Genomic DNA, 20,811 nt, shown 5'->3' on the forward strand with positions numbered 1-20,811 from the left:
TATATATATATATATATATATATATAGAGAGAGAGAGAGAGAGAGAGAGAGAGAGAGTTTCTAAACAAGTGCAAAAAACTATAGAAAATATAAGGTTGCTTATTAATATCTTTTTAAATTATTTGTATCTAATAAGGAGATAAAATTACATATTCAATTTTTTATTATAATTTTTTATTAAAATGGAATGTATTTATCTAAAAATATACGTTAGGAAGTTTGATTCCTTTAGATATTTTTTTACTCTTGTTTTTTTGTAAAGACAATAGTTTTCATATACAGAAATAAAATATGTTAATCCACGGTAATTTAACAATTGCATTTCTAATAAAATTAAATATGACTAGTAGGCGGTAGCCAGATTGGCAACTCGCTTTACATTAAAATTTAGTTTTTTAAACATTTCCAATATTTAAAAAAAGAAATAAAAACCTAACTTTCTTGAGAAAAATATAACTCCTTAAGAAGAGATATATTAGTATGTGTTTATATAAAAAATTTTCTCCCTCCTTAATTTTCTACAAAGAATGACCTCTTATAGTTTTTCATACTAATTTAGAAATATTTTGTATCTGTTTGAGAGATAAATTCTATATTACACAACACATTATTAGTTACTATTTTAATTTCTGCAACATGAAATAAAATATTATCAGTTTGTACCAATGTTAATCTCAAATTTTTTATAATATGCGAAAATCTCAACACTCTCTCGCTTTCTCGTTGACTAAAAACTATATATGCATGCGTGTGTATATATATTTGAGTCTGTATGCGATTTATGATAAATTATTGATTATGATTGTTTCTTACCACTCCTTTTTTTTGGCCTAAACAAGCGAAAAAACAGCCTACCCTTAAAGTTGAGTCGTTGAAATCCATAATCTGTAATTTGTCTTCGTAAACTTCGTCAAGTCGCATTAGACCTTCTAGAAATTGACGAGTCGATTAAATCGATTAGATTAGTATTATTTAAAATTGCACGAATTAATAAGAATAGCATACAAACGGAAGCTCACCAAGTGTTGCTTTTGCTTTGTGGAAGCATGTCTGCACTTCTTCTCTCGTCATTTCTAGAGTACTCGCTATCCTTTCCGCAATATCTTCGAAGCTCATTGTCTGCAACAGGTAAATATAATTAATTACTTCGTAGAATGGCCATGCGTATGTTGCAAAAATGCATTATTACCGGGGAAGTTTTACTTTGAGTAGTGAGTGTTTGTATTGTTGAGGTTGTATTAAGTTGGGACAAAGATTCGTGGATTTAAAACGGGATTACAATAAGAAATTTCTTTTAACTGAATTTTCTTAACAGATTCCTGTTATTATTACGCTCTTAATTACGGTCGTCTTTGTTTTGTTATTAACATGTTAACTACTGCCATGGCAGTCACTATTCGTCAACGCTTTTTAGCGCGATCTTTACTACTATTTACTACTATATAAAAAACAGTAGTGACAATAGTCGCATCAAGGTATACCAGATTTTTGCACCAGCTTTGTATAAAAAGCTTTCCTCATCTATTAGCAAATTTGTCATTAGAAAATGCAACGTCACGATGTCACAAAAGTTAACTTAACTTTAATAGTTATAAATACGCCAAACAGGGATCTCAGTTGTATTTATTTTAGCCTATTGACACTTGTGATTGACAATTTTATTTTTAACAGTTGAAGTTTAGCAAATTTTCGTTATAACATTTACTTATTACCCAGTCACTTACGGCAACAATGAGTGTGAAGAAAAGTAAGAGCATCCGTTTCATGTTTTGATTCGGGAATCACTTTCTTCTTCGCGATAACAGAATTTGATTTGCGATTAATAATCCGCAACTATTCAGGCATAAACTGCTGTTAATATCGCAATTTACGGGATTTATATACTCACGAAAAAAAAAAAATATTATGTTACTCGAATGTCGGAGGTTATCAGACGCAATGTCACGCAAATGCCGAGTCACAGAAAGAGAATTCCGTCAGTTGCTGTCCAATGAATCTCGGCGTACTGCGTTGACTTTCGCGTAAATTCATCGTTAACCACGAATGGAGTTAATATAATAAGAATACGTCAGAGCTCGATTTCCTATTAATTATTGATTTATTATTTTCGCATCTGTGCTTTCTCTTGAACAAAGTGATCTTGGAAACGTGCGGAATTGGTCATTCGTGAATGTGTAAAAGTATTTTGTTGCTTTTTGCTGGTGTGATATGTGTGTTTCTCTTTTTCGGATGTTTCGTTGCATGAATGCACGAATGATTTGGACGAATAACTGATCAAATATTAACTTTATCGCTTCAGAATGATCTATTGCAAACAGTATTCTCTGACTACAGTAATCCATTAACAAATGGGTGGACATTAGTCAAATATATATTGAAATATTTGCTGTATTTAATTACTGCAAATTTTTTAGTATATAATTCTTAATACTAAATTTCCATAACAGAAATACAATTCATATAATAGATTAAATTTTTGTATTGGGTCGCACTCCACAACGTGAATTTGAGATTCAATTCGTATTCTTTGATCCTGTTTACAAACATCTATAAGAAATGTTAACAATGTGATGAATTATGGTTAATTTCTCTAATTTGTCATTTGAGATGGTAATTGTGATCAACTATATAGACCAACAAACTTTTTTTAAATGTCGTCTTGTGCTTCCCTCCTGAAGTTTTTTTCCAGTAATGAGCAAACGAAATTTTGTATTGGTCTAAATGACTCATTGGTGTATATTTTAGACTTTACAGATATCATAGTATTTTATTATTTCTAGTTTATTTCATGTGTGAATGCTTCTCCTTTTCATCAATGTTTCGTTGTTAAAGTATTTCGTAGGAATATTAATTATCGGAAATTTTACCACTCAAAGCAAACAAATTTTGCGATAATTGGGGAAATAAAAATTTTACGAATGTTCTTAGATTTTACTTGGGATAATTAAGTACATGCATAAAACTTGATTAACGCAAATTGACCAGTATTTCCAACAATTTTTGGATGTCTTCTTGTGTCTCATTGCATATTTATTTCTCTATTTTTCCCTTTTTAATTTTAACATTAACTATGACTTAGTCGTTTATTCGTAAATCTAAAAATTGTATTTTTAATACTTTAAAAGGTGCTAAGTTAAAAGAAGTTCTAAAGAGACACACTAATATAAAACTAAATATAGTTTATGAATAAAACTTAGCAAAAAACAATTAAACGTTTTCAGCAACTGTATTCTACTTAGTTGGTCATTTAAATTGATAACCATGTAAATTTGTGACACAGTCAGAAAAACGTTCTTCAATGTCATCGTTTCGGACACTCATATTTTCTCCTCATGTAATGCGTAATTGAGATTTGTATGGATTTGGGAGACCCATGATATGTATTTTAGAGTTAAAAAATTCTAAACACGTAATATCGTGTGCGCCTTACTTTTGTATCTTATTATTTACTATTTATTATCACATCATTAATTTTTACTATCATCGTTATTAATTTATATTTATTATATTATTCCGTGAAAAATATTCCGCGCTTCAAATATTATGCAGAATAATTATTTGACATTCACTTTACATTCGTTGGCCTTAATTGAAACTGAAATCAAAACTTTAACTGTTTTGGCCAAAAACTATTTGTCAAAAGATAATTACATATATGCGTGTGTACTTGTGTGTAGGCGTGCAGTTGTGTGTGATCTACCTTTTTTTACCATCTTACTCTTTTGGAATAAGAAAGTGTCCAAGTAGCCAACTTTTAAAGCTGTGTCGTTGTAATCTACAGTCCGCAAATTGTCTACTAAAATTATCTCAAAATGAATTATATACTCTAAATAAAAAATATTTAATTGTTTAGATCGATTGGATTTACATCGTTGAAATTTCTCGGATTAATAAGATTTACGCGCAAATAGGAATTCATCTGGTACTACCTTTGTTTTATTAACTATTATATCTAAAAGCTAAAACTTTTATGATAAATAAAGATAATTTTTATTTTTCTTTTTTATCTTAGAAAAACGATTTAAGAAAAAATGTCTACTAATTATTAAAGTAAAATCTGTATAAAATATAAATTTTATATAAGCACTAAGCGTTTTTTTTTAAATTTTGCTATTCCGAAATCCGGACTTTCTGATGTTGAATCCCGCGTAATTTTGGAAACATTAGTTTGACCGAAATTCCGAGATTGGAAACTCTATTCTGGATAGAGCCCTTCTGTATCTTAGCCACAATGTCAATCGCAAACAGACGCCACATTGACGCAACAATTACAGTAACGAATATAACAACAAAAGTTGGCTCAACTTAAGCTGTTACAAACACGAATACAATTCTCATTTCACTAATGTTTCTGTTTGGCGTTGTATACTTAGATAGCCCAGAGAATTCAGTCGTATGTTGCCAATTATGAGTTTATTTTTAGATGCAAAAGGAATTTTTTCACTTAACTAAACTTTTTCATTGATATCGAAGGTTATCACGCGTAATATCGCATAAATGCCGTCGTAACAGAAAAAGAATTTCGTCATTCCTGGTTCAATTAACGGCCTTGGCATATTGTTGACATTCGCGCGCGTTGATACTATTAGACACAAAAACAAATTTAATATAATTTGAATTTGTTGCCGTTTGTTTCACTATTAATTATCATCCCACATTTTTGCGTTTTTCCTTGAACGAAATATTTTCGAGAACGCACGAGTCGTTTATCATTATCTCATTGTTTCCTGTTCGTTTTATTTGTGCATGTTTTCTCTTTATGAATGTGTCATAGGAACTTCACTTATTGAAAATCTCCGTTAGAAAAAAAACAATCTCTGAATAATTGTAGAAATAGAATTTCTATGATTATTTTTATAGTTGCATTAATTTGCAGAACTAAATACTATGCATAGATAAAGTATAATTTTTAAACGCAAATTAGCATTAACAACTGTCGGTGTGTCTTCATATATCTCATGATATATCTTTTGTTTCTTAGTTTGTCACTCAAATACTAGTGTCTTATACTAGTGATTTTTTGTAAACATAAAAGTACAATCATTTCTAATTTATGCCAAATTAAAGTAAGTACTTCGAGAACAATAAGCAGTGATTGAAAATTGTCGAACAGATCCGGATTTGTTTTAACAATAATTATAATATAAGCGTGCGAAATTATTCCTCGTGACAGTCTCGTTTTTTGAGTATACTGTGTGATATTTTACGAACTAAGACTAATTTTCCTGATTCCATCCTTTTTGCTTCTGTTAGAATGTCGCAATAACTAAAAAATTAAAATAGCGTCTAAAAATATAATGTAAATATATAGTAAGAAGTATATATACTAAAAATATACAGTAAGAAGTTAATATAATACATAATTTTTTGTTTTATTATCTTTTTCCTATACAACGGTTTACGAGTATTCATTATTGCGGACACAGTTGCTTAAACTAGATTATATAATTTATATAACAGTAAAGAACTACTTTTAGCATGTATTTTATTCAAAGTCAAATTTGTGATAACAGGAAACTGACAAGCAACTTTTTCTTAATTAACACAGAAACGTACGCAAGCACGGTATGAATGCTGGAATCCTATAAAAAACTTCCTTATTTCTTGCAAGAAAGAACACATTTTCTTGAACTCTTTTCCCCTATTTTAAATAAGGAACAGCTTTAAGTGTATCTGGGAAATTTATGTCTTAGGATCCAGAAATATAATAACAAATACCCAAACCAATACCAACAACCAAATAACCAAATATAATAACATAATAACATTACCTCTAATATAATTACCATACTTTTTATTTACTTATCGATAATATTACTGATAATATGTACGTTCCATTTCATACCTGCTGCACAATATGTATTTGAGGATCTTTTTACACTCGTTGGTTATGCTTTTAACTGAAATACAAAAATTGGTTATGCATAAAATGTAATTGTAATTATTCGTGTTAATTAAACCGGTCACAACATATTATGTACAAAAGGTGCATTATTCAAGGAATGATTGGAGTTCTTTTCTCGTGATATTAGTATTTTCATAAATATGTACCTTGATTGGCACAAGTATCATGTATTTGCAATATTTTGGCGAGTAGGTTAGGTTCAATTCCTTTATCGGAGTGTATTATCTCTTTTATCTGGTCCATATTTACAGGCGCACCTATTATCTGGAATTGATGCATGAACGTAACGATACTAACGATGAACGTAGACTTACAATTAATATATATATATATAGAATTTCTAAATAAGTGCGAAAAACTATAGAAATTATAAGGCTGCTTATTAATATCTTTTTAATTTACTCGTATCGTTATAAAGAGATGAAATTACTCATTCAGTTTTTTATTATAATCTTTTAACGGACCGGAAAGTGATTATCTAAAAATTTGCGTTGGGAAGCTTGATTCCTTTAAATATTTTTTTATTCTTATTTTATTGTATAGATAATAGTATTCATGTACAGAAATAAAATGTTAATCCACGGTAATCCATCAAATTGCATTTCTAATGAAGTTAAATATGTCTAGTAGGCGATAACCAGATTGGCAACTCGCTTTACATTACATTTTCATTTTTCAAACATTTCCAATATTTAAAACAAGAAATAAAAACCTAACTTTTTTTAGAAAAGAATAACTTCTCAAGGAGGGATATAGTAATATATGTTTATATGAAAAATATCCATCCTCCTTAATTTTCTAGGTAAAAAGAATTGTCTCTTATAGATTTTCGTACTTATTTAGAAATATCCTGTATTTGTTTGAGAGATAAGTTTAATATTACATAACACATTATTAGTTACTGTTTTAATTTCTACAACATAAAATAAGTTATTATCAGTTCGTTCCTATATTAATCTCAAATTTTTTATAATATGCAAAAATCTCAACACTCTTTCGCCTCCTCGTTGACTTAAAACTATATATGTATGTGTGTATGTATATGTCGGAGTGTGCGGTTCGTATTTTTGATAAATTATTGATCATGATTGATCCTTACCATTGCTTTTTTTTGGTATAAGCAGGCGAAAAAACAGCCCGCCTTTAAAGCTGAATCGTCGAAGTCCATAGTCTGCAACCTGTCTTCGGAAATTTCGTCAATTTTCATTAGATCGTCTAGAAATTGACGGATCCATTAAATCGATTAGATTAGTATCATTCAAAACTACATGAATTAATAAGAATGGCACACAAACGGAAGCATACCGAGTGTTACATTTGCTTTGTTGAAACATGTCTGCACTTCTTCCTTCGTCATTCCTAAAGCACTCGCTACGTTTCCTGCAACGTCTGCGAGGCTCACTGTCTGCAACAATAATTAATCACTTCGTAGGCCTTGCGTACGTTGTAACAATACATTATTGACGGGGAAGTTTTACTTTAGTAGTGAGTGTACTTTAGTTGTATTGTTTAGATAGAGTTTAGATAGAGATTTAGTTTGGATAGAGAATCGTGAATTTTAAGTAGGATTATAATAAGAAGTTTTTCTTCATTGAATTCCCGACAGATTTCTGCTATTATTATGATCTCAATTACTGTCGTCTTTGTTTTGTTATTAACATGTTAATTGCCACCATGGCATGCGCCAACGCTATATTATCGTCTCATTAATTTACGTATAAAACGTGGAACTATGTGCAACAAATTAAATATAGATAGAATATAAGTGAAATTGGCTAACGTGTGTATGCATTGCGATTTACATTTTTGGCGATTCAAAGTTGAGTTGAGCATTATAATAATCAATGGCAATCAGAGTTGTACAGTTACCGTGATAATAATATAATAATTAGACAAAAGTGAGAGATGGCTAATAAGAGTCCATCATAGACACAAAAATTTTGCACATAAGAAAATATAATTTATACTTGGCAGAATAAAAAACATAGCAATGTAATTCTTTTAGCTTTAACGTCTAAGACAAAATAGTGATAATTTGTATACTATACGTCATAACTCATCTCACGTCTCTCGATTTTATTTTTAAATAATAATGTGTATTCTTCACATTTTAACGCAATCTTTACTACTATTCCCAAAAAACAATAGTGACAATTGTCGCATTAAGGTGCACGGTATTCGCACAAGTCCAACTTTGCATAAAAAGCTTTTCTCATCAATTAGCAAATTAATCATTAGAAAATATAACGTCACGATGTCACAAAAGTTAATTTAACTAATTGTTATAAATACGCCAATCAGGAATCTCAGTTATACTTCCTTTATACTACTGAGACTTGTGATTGACAATTTTATTTTTAACAGTTGAAGTTTAGCAAACTTTTGTTATAACTTCTGCGAAATGTGATGCATATGTTTGCGCCTGATATTACGATTGATATAGCAGAGCTAGAATTTCACTTGTGTTTTGTGTACATTTATATATTACCAAGCACTTACGGCAACAGAGAGCATGAAGAAAAGTAAGAGCGTCCGTTTCATGTTTCAATTCGAGAATCACTTTCTTCTTCGCGATAACAGAATTTGATTTGCGATTAATAATCCGCAACTATTCAGGCATAAACTGCTGTTAATATCGCAATTTACGAGATTTATATACTCACGATACAAAAATAATATTGTGTTACTCAAGTGTCGGAGGTTATCAGATGCAATGTCACGCAAATGCCGAAGTTACAGAAAGAGAATTCCGTCAGTTACTAATCAAAGAATCTCAGCGTACTGCGTTGACTTTCGCGCATATTCGTCGTTAACCACGAATGGAATTAATATAATAAGAATACGTCACGGTTCGATTTCCTATTAATTATTGATTTATTATTTTTGCTTGTGTGCTTTCTCTTGAACGAAGTGATCTTGGAAACGTGCGGAATTAGTTATTTGTGAATGTGTAAAAGTATTTAGTTGCTTTTTGCTTGTGTCATATGTGTGCTTCTCTTTCTCGAAGTTTCGTTGCATGAAAGCTTCGATGCACGAATGATTTGGACGAATAAATAATCAAATATTAACTTTATTGCTTCAGAATGATGTGTTGTGAACGGTATTCTCTGACTACAGCAATCCATTAATCAATGATTGGACATTAGTCAAATATATTTTGAAATATTTGGAGTATTTAATCACTGCAAATTTCTTAGTATATAATTCTTAATACTAAATTTCTGTAATAGGAATACAATTCATATAATAGATTAAATTTTTGTAATGGGTCGTACTTCATTCATTAAGCATAACGCAAATTTGAAATTCAATTCGTATTCTTTGTAAATTCAAATTGAATGACAAATTTCGAAAATCTTGATAACGTAAAGGCAATCGTCAAAGCATCATATCAGATACAACTGATATAAACACACTACATTCTTCTTATTTCTTATTTTTTATACATATAAATCTTGTATAAATATATACTATTCGGTCTTTACCATATTTTGCGGAAATCATAACCACGCATATATAAAAATCTTTCTACCAATTTACAATAAGTATCATAAGTAATTTACATATAAGCATGTGTGTTTGTGTGCGGCTGTGTGTGGTCTGCCTTTTTTTACCATCTCACTCTTCTGAAATAAGCTGGCGACCAAGCAGTCGACTTTTAAAGCTGTGCTATTGAAATCTGCAGTCCGCAAATTATCTACTGAAATTTTCTCAAAATGCATTATATTCTTCAAATAAAAAATATTGGATCGATTAGATTGATTGAATTGACATCGTTTAAATTTCTTGAATTAATAAGATTTACGGGCAAATAACTCACCTGGTATTACTTTTGTCTTATTAACTGTTATAACTGTTTTAACTGTTATAACTGTTTTACTATAAAAGCTAAAACTTTTATAACAAAAATAGAGTTAATTTTTATTTCTTTTTTTTCATTTTAGACAAACGACTTAAGAAAAAAATGTTTACTATTTATTAAAGTAAAATTTTAGTAAAATAAAAATATTACATAGGCACAAAGCGTTGAATTTTGCAATTCCGAAATCCAGGATTTCTGATGTTGAATCCCGAATATTTTCGCCGGAATTATAATAAAAAAAGTAACTAGGATTCTTCAGACCTAAACGTAAGTTTGACCGAAATCTCGAGATTGGAAACTACTCTGGGTAGAGCCTTTATATAAATTAGCCACAATGTCAGTCGCAAACAGACAGTCGCTACGTTGACAGTAAAGATCACGCAACGATCACAGTAACGATAATAATAAAAGTTGACTCAACTTAAGCTATTACAAATACGACGCCAAACAGAAATACAATTTTCATTTCATTATTGTTTCTGTTCGGCGTTATATCTAGCTCAAAAAATTCAGTCGTATGTCGTCAATCGTAGTTCAATTAACGACATCTGCATATTGTTGACATTCGCGCGCGTTGATACTATTAGGCCAAGTTCCACAACATCCTTTTAATTTTAACTACTGATTAAATCCCAGTAATAATTGATTAATTCTGATTAACTCTTCTTAATGTCAAATGCGATTGTTCAAGTCCAATGGAATAACCAGTTAAGTGAACTGAACCCATAACTGAAGGTTGTGGAATTGGGCTTTAGAGAGAAAAACAGAAGTAATGTAATTTGAATTCGTTGCTGTTTGTTTCATTATTAATTACTCCCACATCTTCGCGTTTTCCCTTGAACGAAATAGTTTCGAGAACGTACGTGTTATTTATCAATATCTATTTGTTTTATGTGTGCGTGTTCACTCTTTAGGAATATGTCGTAGGAATTTCGATTATTGAAAATTTCCGTTAAAAAGAGTTTAAAAGAGTTAAAAAGAGTTTAATCTCTGAATAATTGAAGAAATTAACTTTCTACAATTACTCTTACTGTTCCATTAATTCGAATAACTAAGTACGGTGCATAGATAAGGCATAATTTTTAAACGCAAAACAGCCATTTCATTAACAACTATCGGTGTGTCTTCATATATCTTATGACATATCTTTCGTTTCTTAGTTTGTCTCTCAAAGTATAGTAGTGATGTTTTGTAAATATAAAAGCGCAATCATTTTTAATTTATTCCAAATTAGAGTAAGTATTTCGAGAACAATAAGCAGTGATTGAAAATTGTCGAACAGATTCAGATTAGTTTTATCTATAACTATAAAATATGTGTGTGAAATTATTTTTGGTGATAGTCTCGTTTATTGAATATGCTGTGTGATATTTTACGAACAAAGACTTAATTTTCCTGATTTCATCCCTTTTACTTTTGTTAGAATGTAGTCATAACTAAAAAATTAAAATAGCGTCTAATAAATGATGTATAAACAGTAAGAAGTTAATATAATAAATAATTTGTTGTTTTATTATCTTTCTCCCATACAACGGTATACGAATATTGCAATTCATTATTGCGGACACAATCATTTAAACTAGATTATATAATTTATATAACAGTGGAAAATTACTTTCATCATGTATTTTACTCAAAGACAAATTTGTGATAACAGGAAACTGACAAACATCTTTTTCTTATTAACCCTAGGTATATACACTTATTTTTCGCATATGTAAATGCTACACTGAGATCTGAAGGATCCCAGCTACTTTTTTTATTATAACTTCGGTAAAAATCACTGTATTTTTACTTTTTTTCCCGATTGTTAATAGACTGATAAACACTTGTATTTATTAAGAATTAATATTAAATCATAATAAGCATCATATAACAAAGACGTGTTGAAACATTAGAAATACTCATAAATGCAAAGGAAACATCATTTTACCGTAATAGATTGATGCAATCTTTTTTGGTAATAGAGATAATCGAAAAAAGTTTGCAGATTTTGAAAGGGCATATTTCAAGGCATAAAAAAAATCGTCGCTTAAATATTGGAATATTATCATGAAAATTACAAGGCTCCAAGATTTTTTATATTTCTATTTTCTGGCGGTTTTGCAGACAGGTATAAAAGTTAGGATTTTTGTTAAAAGATACAAATTTAATAACTTGTAATGCATGTAACAAAAACAGAAAAAGAAAAATGTCAATAATTTAAAAGCGGCAAATAACATTCACCCAAGACAGTATCATTTTGGGCGTTTAGTCCGTATGTTTGTGTCTCCCAATAAAAATTAGTTTTTTTTTACATTACTTATTTAATCTAATATTTTTTAGAATATATATTTACATTATGAACTCGAATAAAATTATTTACAAAATATAGTTACTTGTAAGAAAAGTTGCATGAAGTACACACTTGTGTTTGGGAGACACCGGGCTTATTTTATATGTGAATTGCCACAAAACCGACTGACAATTGATTGCTCCGACAGTTGTTATCTACAGAGGAGTCTTCAAAATTTTTTTTACACGGCGGTCGTGTCCTCCTTACTTATTCTCTCTACTAATACTAGAGTTTCAAATTTTGCCTGGGGTCTCAGAGACCCCAGTGTGTATACCTAGGGTTAAATATGGAAATATATGCAGAGTATGGGTGTTGGAATTCCATAAAAAAAACTTCCTTATTTCTTTCAAGGAAGAATATATTTTCTTGAACTCTTCCTCTATTTCAAATAAGGAATAGTTTCAAGTGGGTCTGGGAAACCCATGGTATATGTTTTAGGATCCAAAAGCTACCAACATATATATATATATATATATATATATATATATATTTTACGCCTGTGATGGACTCTTATTAGCCATCTTTCACTTTCGCCTAATTATATTATTAACACGCGTTGACACACTATGCTATTCTGAATGCCATTGGTTATTTCAATGCTGTTTTATATATATATATATATATATATATATATATATATATATATATATATATATATGATAATAATAATAACATAATAACATGGCTTCTAATATAATTACTATATTTGTTATTTACTCATCGTTATTGTTATTACTGTCCATAGGTATCATTTTATTCACAACACACAATATGTATTTGAGGCTCACTTCACACTCGTTGGTTTTGCTTCTAACTGAAATACAAAAAATGATTATGCAAATATTTAATTACAATTGCTCGTGTTAATTAAACCGGTCACACATTTTATGTACAAAAAGTACATGAGTCAAGGAATGATTCGAGTACTTTCCCCGTGATATTTCTATATTTATAAATATGTACCTTGATTAGCACAAAAATCAAGTATTTGAAATACTTTGGCGAGTTGATTAGGTCTAGCTTTGTTGGAGTGTATCATTTTCTTTATGTGGTCCATATTTACACGCGCACCCGTCATCTGGAATGAATGCATAAATGAAACGATGTAAACTTACAATGAATATATACAGGGAAATTTAAAATAAGTGCGAAAAACTATAGAAGATAAGGCTACGTATTAATATTTTTTTAATTTATTCGTATCGTTATAAGGAGATGAAATTATTTACTCAATTTTTTATTATAACTTTTGTGTGATGTGATTATCTAAAAATATGCGTTAGGAAGCTTGATTCCATTAAATATTTTTTTATTTTTTTGTAAAAATAATAGTTTTCATATACAGAAATAAAATATATTACATCACGGTTATCCATCAAATTGTCTTTTTAATGAATTTAAAAATATTTAGTAGGTGGTTGCCAGATTGGCAACTCGCTTTACATTAAAATTTCGTTTTTTAAACTTCTCCAACGTTCATAAAAAGAAATAAAAACCTAACTTTTTTTAATAAGGTATAACTCTTTAAGGAGGAATATAGTAGTATATATTTATATGAAAAATTCCTCCCTCCCTAATTTTTTACAAAAAATGATCTCTTATAGTTTTTCGTACTTATTTAGAAATATCCTGTATATGTTTGAAATATAAATTATATATTTTGTAATTATTAGTTTTAAACTGTTTTAATTTCTACAAAATATAATAAATCATGATCAGTTTGTTCCAATATTAATCTCACATTTTTAAAATAAGCGAAAATTTCAACACTTTTTCGCTTCCTCGTTAACTTAAAATTAATTATGTATATATACGTGTGTGTATATGTTTGAGTCTGTATGCGATTTATGATAAATTATTGATTCTTACTACTCCTTTTTTTTGGCATAAGCAGGCGAAAAAACAGCCCGCCTTTAAAGCTGAGGCATCGAAGTCTATAATCTGCAACCTGTTTTCGTAAATTAACTCGTCAACTCTCATTAGATCTTCTAGAAATTGACGAGTCGATTAAATTGATTAGATTAGTATCATTCAAAATTGCACGAATTAATAAGAATGGCACACAAACGGAAGCTCACCAAGTGTTGCATTTGTTTTGTGGAAGCATGTCTGCACTTCTTCTCTCATCACTTCTAGAGTACTCGCTATCCTTTCCGCAATATCTTCGAAGCTCATTGTCTGCAACAGGCAAGTATAATTGATCTGTTCGTAGGATCGTCGTGCGCGCGTTGCAACAATGGATTATTGACGGGGAAGTTTTACTTAGAGTAATGAGTTTTTGTATTGTTAAGGTTGTATTAAGGTTGGATAGAGAATCGAGCATTTGAAGCGAGATCGTAATAAGAAATTTCTTTTAACTAAATTCCCGACAGATTTCTGCTATTATTATAGTCTTAATTACGATCATCTTCGTTTCGTTATTAACACGTTGACTGCCGCATGGATAGACACCATTAGTCAACGTTATATTATTGTCGTGCCTCAGTAATTTGCATATAAAACGTGGAACTATATACAACAAATTAAATATAGATAGAGTATAAATGAAAGTGTTAGCTGACGTGTATACGCATTGCGATTCACATTTTTGGCGATTCAAAGTTGAGTTCAGCATTAGAAAGTAAACAATGGCAATCAGAGTGGTACAGTCAACGCGTGTTAATAATATAATAATTAGGCGAAATTGAGAGATGGCTAATAAGAGTCCATTACAGGCGTAAAAATATTGCACACAAGAAAATATAATTAATATTTGCCGGAGCAAAAAAATTTGGTGATGTGGTTCTTAGTTTTTTAACATCTAGGACAAAGTAGTGATAATTTGCTATATGTCATAACTCATATGTATATTTTTTACATCTTGCCGCAATTTTTATTAGTATTCGCGAAAATCAATGGTGACAATTGTCACATTAAGACGCACACTTTTTGCACAAGTTTAGCTCTGTATAAAAACCTTCCCTCACCTATTAGTAAATTAGTCACTAGCAAATGCAACGTAACGACGTCACAAAAATTAACTCAACTTTGTTGATTGTTATCAACAAAGTTAATTTGAACTCAATTGTTATAAATACACTAATCAGGAACCTCAGTTGTATTTCCTTTATACTATTGACACTTGTGATTGGCGTGATATTCGTAACAGTTGAAGTTAAGCACTTTTTTGCCAATCTGGCAGCCGCCTACTGGACATTTTTAAATTCATTAAAAATGCAATTTGCTGAATTACCGTGCATAACTTCTGCGGCAAGTGATGCGTGTGTTATCGAATGCGTGTGTAATGCGACTGGCATTACGGTTGATAAAGCAGAGTCTGAATTTCGTTCGTGTTTTATGCACATTTACACATTACCCATACATTTACGGCAACAATGAGCGTGAAGAAAAATAAGAGCGTTTGCTTCATGTTTCGATTCGGTAATCACTTTCTTTTTCGCGATGATGGTCTCCGATATACGATTAAAAGCTTGCGCTTCTCTAGTTATGAACTGTCGCCGACATCGCGATATACGGTATTTATACACAGCGCTAAAACTTGATATGCGGTTCACCAATATCGGAGGTTATCTCGTACAACATCGTATTAAAGCCGAAGCGACGGAAAAGAATTCCGTCAGTCTCCATTCCATCGGTGCACTGTGTTAAAATTTGCGCGAATTCACTATTAAACAAAAGCAAAATTAATGTAATTTGAATTCGTGGTAATGTTTGATTTCCTATTATTTATCGACATTGTCGTGTTTTTCTTTGTGTCTTCTCTTGAAGTGGTCTCCGGAATGTACGAAATGAGTGATTCTATCAGTAATTCGTTTTCTGTTGATGCTTTATGTGCGTGTATTGTATGCGTGTTTTGTATACGTATATTGTCTCATTGTATGAATGTTTGTCTATATGAATATTTGGTAGAAATGTTAGTTATCGGATATTTCTTTGCTGGAAAGACAGGAATCTCTCAATAATCGAAGAAATAAAAATCCTATGAATTTCTTTGCTCAAGTTTATTTTGAATAAGTATATGAATAAAAACTTAATTAACACAAAATAACTTCCGTTTCTAATAATAGTTTCTAATCCGTGAATCTGGAAATCGGATTGTTGGCAATCCGTGCCAGATTAGTGGAAGCTCTTCCAGAAGCAGACAAGCAGTTCCAGAGATTTATCACACAGATCCGGATTTGTTTCAACTGAAACATATTTGCTTAAAATTATTCCTCTTGACACTTGTACGTTCTTCATGTATGTATACGTAACATATTACGAACTAGAGTTCATTTCTCTTTCTTTTTCTTTCTAAATCCGATCAAGATGTCGCAATATGTAAAAAATTAAAATATAAAATGTCCGGTTAATAGAGTCAAAAGTCCTTCTTATACTTGCCTTCTTTCACGCAACGATCTACAGCTCTGTATATTGCGGCTCGCACGTCGGGACGTAAATTGGCGTGCGCTTCTTTGGCATACAATTTTTCCTTCTGAATCACTCCGTCAACAATCTGAAACGATTCGAAAGGAAAAAGATATATTGTTTGAAAAATAATATTTTTTTATTTTAAATATGCCTTATCAGTAGGGAAGATTGGATTTAGATGGCCCTAGTGATATGTTACATTTATGCTTTTTTTTACTATGTATTTTCAGCGAAACTGTGGAAACAGCTGTTTCGCGAAATAATCCTTTTGAAACACATATACTATTCCATGAATTCAATTCAATTTTCATTAAAATCGCAATAATATTACAGTTAATATTAGTAATATAGTTAGTAATAGTATTACAGTAAATAATACAAATCAGATTATTCAATCATTCAAATCGGAATAGCGTTACAGTTAAAAAATAGAAAAAACTGATTTAGTAGTAGCAAAATAAATTTTTGAGCCTCTCGAATTTTGATATCAATATTCTCTGTGAGTGAATAATAAAGTTAAGCATTTTATTGTTAGCTAGAATAAACTTTCTTGTAAATGATGTACTGTTTCGGATAATAAAAACAATCTCCATTCATATAACGATTGAAATCGAGTATATGGACGGACGAGATAAAGTTGGCTTATAATTAAGCCGGCAAGAAGAGGCTGTGGAGACATCTTATGGAAGATCTCGAAATTACTAATCATAGGATACATATTTTATATGCGCCTTTTTTACTTTGCGTTTTATATATTGTAAACATAAACACTTTAAATACTGTAAACATTGGATGGATGGAGAGAAATGTTATAGAATAAAACTGCATATTATGCAGCATATTCCAAATCTCGTCACTTTAATTTTGTTCTCTGCAGGTTCTTTGACAAATTTAGAGTTAACTTTTTCATAGTGAAAATGTCATTTCCGAGATATAAGTGATCTAGAATTTAGTAAAGCAAATTAAATACTTTAGGTGATTAAATAGGTAACAAAATTACTTTCTTAAATTAGTTTCAAGAGCACTCTAACAGAATTTTAATTTAAGGCTTATCTATAAAGATATCTACAAAAATGAGGGAAATAGAGTAATTGTCATAAAAAATGACATCTCTCGACATTTTCGTTAGGAGAAAGTTATCTCCAGAATGTTTTAACGTTTAAAATTTTTTAAAATTTGGTCAAGAAAAATTTTCACCGAGAAAATATTTTTCACATTTTAATAATCCTTTTAATAATTTTATTATTTAACTTATATATTATTACGATTTTAAGAAGATTGAATTGAACTTATAGACTAGTATGTGTTTTAAAGGGATTATTAATATTATTAATATTATTGCGATTTTAATGAAGATTGAATTGAATTTATGGACTAGTATGTGTTTTAAAAGGATTATTAATATAAATATTTTAATATAAATATTTCTGAAATATTCACACAAACTTTTCATTCAAACCAATATTTTACGAAAAAAGTAACGCCCTCTGAATACTTACTAACTCTCTCTTCTGCAGTATACACGCCGCGAAGCAACCGTTCTTCCTTGCTTTCTCGGGGTTTAGTTTGTAGGTGTTGTTCTTCATCTCCTCTTGTGAAATTAATTCCTCTGCAAGAAAAATAATTACTAATTTCCGTTGCTCAGCACCCTGCTGAAAAAAAACAATGAAATATTTCGCACAATAAATTTAATGATATATTTATATCATACTAACAATTTTACGATAGTAGTTATATAACGTGTGACCTTTGTAACTCTTTTCCTTCTTATCTCAACCAGCTTACTTTGCAGTGATTTTCCACGACAGATACAGTAAAAAGAGTTAGTAAAGAGAAGTAGTAAAGAGAAGTTCATTTCACCGAAATTCGAAGTATCTGTCCACGACAGATACAGTAAAGAAACTTAGTAAAGAGACTTAGTAAAGAGAAGTAGTAAAGAGAAGTTCATCTCACCGAAATTAGAAGTGATTTCACATACCTGACGTTAGATGCGTTTCGTCATAACATTCCTGTTTTAGCGTGGATGCTTTGCTTGGTTCCTCGCCGTGCGTAGCAAGGTTCTCTAAGTTCGAAGCGCGTGTGATCATCTGAAAAATATATTACTCATTAGCTTACCATTAGGATAAATCAGGGCAATCAATCTCGACATTTTAATATGAAATAATTTTAAATTAAACGATTACTTAAATTTTTTGTAATACGTTGGATATCTTAACATATTCTATAACTCAAGCACGAATAATTTATTTACGTGTTAATCATAAGTAATTTATTTACATTTTTATATGCAAAATAATTATTTATGCAATAATTATTTATGCAAAATAATATATTTGCTTGAGTAATTTGTTTAATAACAGATGAATTTATTGAAAAATGTATCTAATGCAATTTCAATTTGCTTTGCGATGTTAGGTCCGAACGAATATTGAACCTCTTGTGTAAACAGTTGAAGTTTCAGGAATTCGAATAGCTATGATAATGTTGTTAAATCATAAAAATGTCGAGATCTCTCAACTGCCAAAATATTCCATCAAAATTGACATTTGATGAAATGCGCGTCCTTAAACTATTACGTATAATGCTCAAAGTATGTGTGTGTTGTACGTAATACAGTGCTAAAAGAAAAATATTATTCTACTGTTAAGAAAATTTTTCTCAGTTTAGCTTCTTTTAAGGCGATTGGAGGGTTAGATTGCCTGAAAATCGTGCTTGTTCTTTCACAATTTTTTATGACAAACTAAATGAATATGCGAAAGTTTTGTTTTAATATGTATTTATACAACATATAAATAGAAGAAAAATATAATTTTGATGATCAAATACTCAATATAAGTGTATTGTATATGCAATTAACCACTGATAAACTCATGAAAATATTTAATTTTGAAATATTAATATTTTTACTATAAAGTAACTGAAAATTTAATAATATTCCATTAAGATATTTGCAACTTTTATTCAATTTCTATTATAATAATTCACACGATAACGACAAGCTTACGGACATTTTCTACCTAAAATTCAGCTTAATTGAATCACCGAGAGTCAAGATATTACTGCAAAATGACGACCTTGAAAAGAAAAACAAAATATATTTTAACTGCATACACCATACACTTATATTGAATATTTAATTATCAAAATTATATTTTTCTTTTCTTTGTATGTTGCATAAGTACACTTTTGCATATTCATTCAGTTTGTCATAAAAAAATTGTGAAAAAACAAGCACGATTTTCTGGCAATCTGACTCTTCAATCCCCTTAAGTAATAGTTACTTGCAACAAAGAATATTTTCTTGATAATAGTTTCAAAATATCGGCACTTTCAGAAATGTTCATTATCATGTACTTAAAAATAATTTTTTAAAAATTCTTTTACAAGAATATTATAAAACTCTATTCAAGGAAAAGTATTGGTTCGATTCTATGTAGTAAGTAAATCGAATTTCTATTTCATTTTAAGATTTTTGTTTGAAATCCTAAAATTACTAAAAGCTACTATATATTTTGAACCAATGATGCTTATGATGAGTTTATGATAGATTCACGGATATGTAAACTTATGAAATACTTAAAATAAGTCATATTTCTTTGAATGCAGTATATATTTTTCTATGTGTACAAGCATACAAGATCGTAAGACTACCGTGGTGCGCGTGCGTGTACTCTAAATTTCTTAGAGTGAAAATACTGCCACTCCCCTTATAGAAATATCATATTAAGAATCATTGATAATTACTTATTATCCAGTATTTTTAATACTGAAAATAAGTAATTATCAATGATTCTTAGTATGATATTTCTATAAGGGTCTTGCAATAAATAAAACCAATCAAGTAAAACAGTCACTTCTGTAGCAGAATTTACTCTTCATAGGAGTGAATGTTTCACTCGATCGGAGTGAATATTTCACTCTTATTGTAAGAATGACAGTATTTTCACTCCAAGAAATTTAGAGAGTATACATACACATACATACACACACATACATATGTACAAATATAAAATTAAAAGATGAAATAGATTAGAAGGAAAATACGTTTGAATATCGAGCTAAAACAACAGACGATATTGTAAACAAATATGATTTTTTGAAAGATTTTCGCTTTTTCACGTATTATCAGAACTTACGATGGTTGCCAGCAGGCAGACGGAGAGCGCAAGCAGCTTCATATTTTCGGGGATCTTTATTTTCACCGATAATCGAGATATCACACGTAGTTTGAGCGCGGCAACACGAACTGACGGAGACTATCACCGGCTGGTATTTATATATCGTGGATCCAATATGGCG

The 20,811-nt window shown here is 30.0% G+C and overlaps 4 protein-coding genes across 11 annotated transcripts in view; all 4 read right to left on the reverse strand.

Annotated features, from left to right (window-relative positions):
* LOC116853058 (pheromone-binding protein Gp-9-like) overlaps nt 1-1,864 on the reverse strand; it is a 3,060-nt gene extending 1,196 nt beyond the window's left edge. The window contains exons 1-3 of one of the 3 annotated variants that reach the window (XM_032833913.1): nt 1,725-1,864; nt 1,020-1,119; nt 814-929 (exon numbers count right to left, since the gene is read on the reverse strand). In XM_032833913.1, the coding sequence (XP_032689804.1) occupies nt 814-929; nt 1,020-1,119; nt 1,725-1,766 (258 nt within the window). In that variant the 5' untranslated portion in view covers nt 1,767-1,864. Of the gene's footprint in view, nt 1-813; nt 930-1,019; nt 1,120-1,712 lie in introns of all 3 variants that reach the window. The other 2 variants (XM_032833914.1, XM_032833912.1) reach the window with 2 other exon arrangements.
* Nucleotides 1,865-5,347: 3,483 nt separating this feature from the next.
* Nucleotides 5,348-8,559, reverse strand: LOC116853059 (pheromone-binding protein Gp-9-like). Of its 3 annotated transcripts, none has more exons than XM_032833915.1 (5): nt 8,405-8,559; nt 7,211-7,310; nt 7,005-7,120; nt 6,052-6,169; nt 5,348-5,900 (listed from the first exon to the last, which is right to left on the reverse strand). In XM_032833915.1, exons 1-5 carry the CDS (start codon nt 8,444-8,446, stop codon nt 5,815-5,817), a joined length of 462 nt encoding a protein of 153 aa, XP_032689806.1. In that variant the 5' UTR covers nt 8,447-8,559; the 3' UTR covers nt 5,348-5,814. The 3 variants fall into 3 exon arrangements, with proteins under 3 accessions (XP_032689806.1, XP_032689807.1, XP_032689808.1); XM_032833916.1 differs by having other exon boundaries at nt 7,211-7,306; nt 8,405-8,549; XM_032833917.1 differs by having other exon boundaries at nt 8,394-8,519.
* A 4,150-nt stretch (nt 8,560-12,709) lies between these two features.
* LOC116853057 (pheromone-binding protein Gp-9-like) lies at nt 12,710-15,967 on the reverse strand. Of its 4 annotated transcripts, none has more exons than XM_032833908.1 (5): nt 15,464-15,967; nt 14,181-14,280; nt 13,972-14,090; nt 13,066-13,180; nt 12,710-12,916 (listed from the first exon to the last, which is right to left on the reverse strand). In XM_032833908.1, exons 1-5 carry the CDS (start codon nt 15,509-15,511, stop codon nt 12,816-12,818), a joined length of 483 nt encoding a protein of 160 aa, XP_032689799.1. In that variant the 5' UTR covers nt 15,512-15,967; the 3' UTR covers nt 12,710-12,815. The 4 variants fall into 4 exon arrangements, with proteins under 4 accessions (XP_032689799.1, XP_032689798.1, XP_032689801.1 ...); XM_032833907.1 differs by having other exon boundaries at nt 15,458-15,967; XM_032833910.1 differs by having other exon boundaries at nt 15,069-15,965.
* A 117-nt stretch (nt 15,968-16,084) lies between these two features.
* Nucleotides 16,085-20,811, reverse strand: LOC116853061 (pheromone-binding protein Gp-9-like). Its single transcript, XM_032833921.1, has 5 exons — nt 20,649-20,811; nt 18,491-18,599; nt 18,012-18,121; nt 16,483-16,597; nt 16,085-16,289 (listed from the first exon to the last, which is right to left on the reverse strand). Exons 1-5 carry the CDS (start codon nt 20,688-20,690, stop codon nt 16,219-16,221), a joined length of 447 nt encoding a protein of 148 aa, XP_032689812.1. The 5' UTR covers nt 20,691-20,811; the 3' UTR covers nt 16,085-16,218.

This window comes from Odontomachus brunneus, unplaced genomic scaffold (genome assembly GCF_010583005.1).
Source record: "Odontomachus brunneus isolate Ranch 3 - 2012 unplaced genomic scaffold, Obru_v1 Obru_scaffold_276, whole genome shotgun sequence".
Classification (NCBI taxonomy): Eukaryota; Metazoa; Arthropoda; class Insecta; order Hymenoptera; family Formicidae; genus Odontomachus; species Odontomachus brunneus.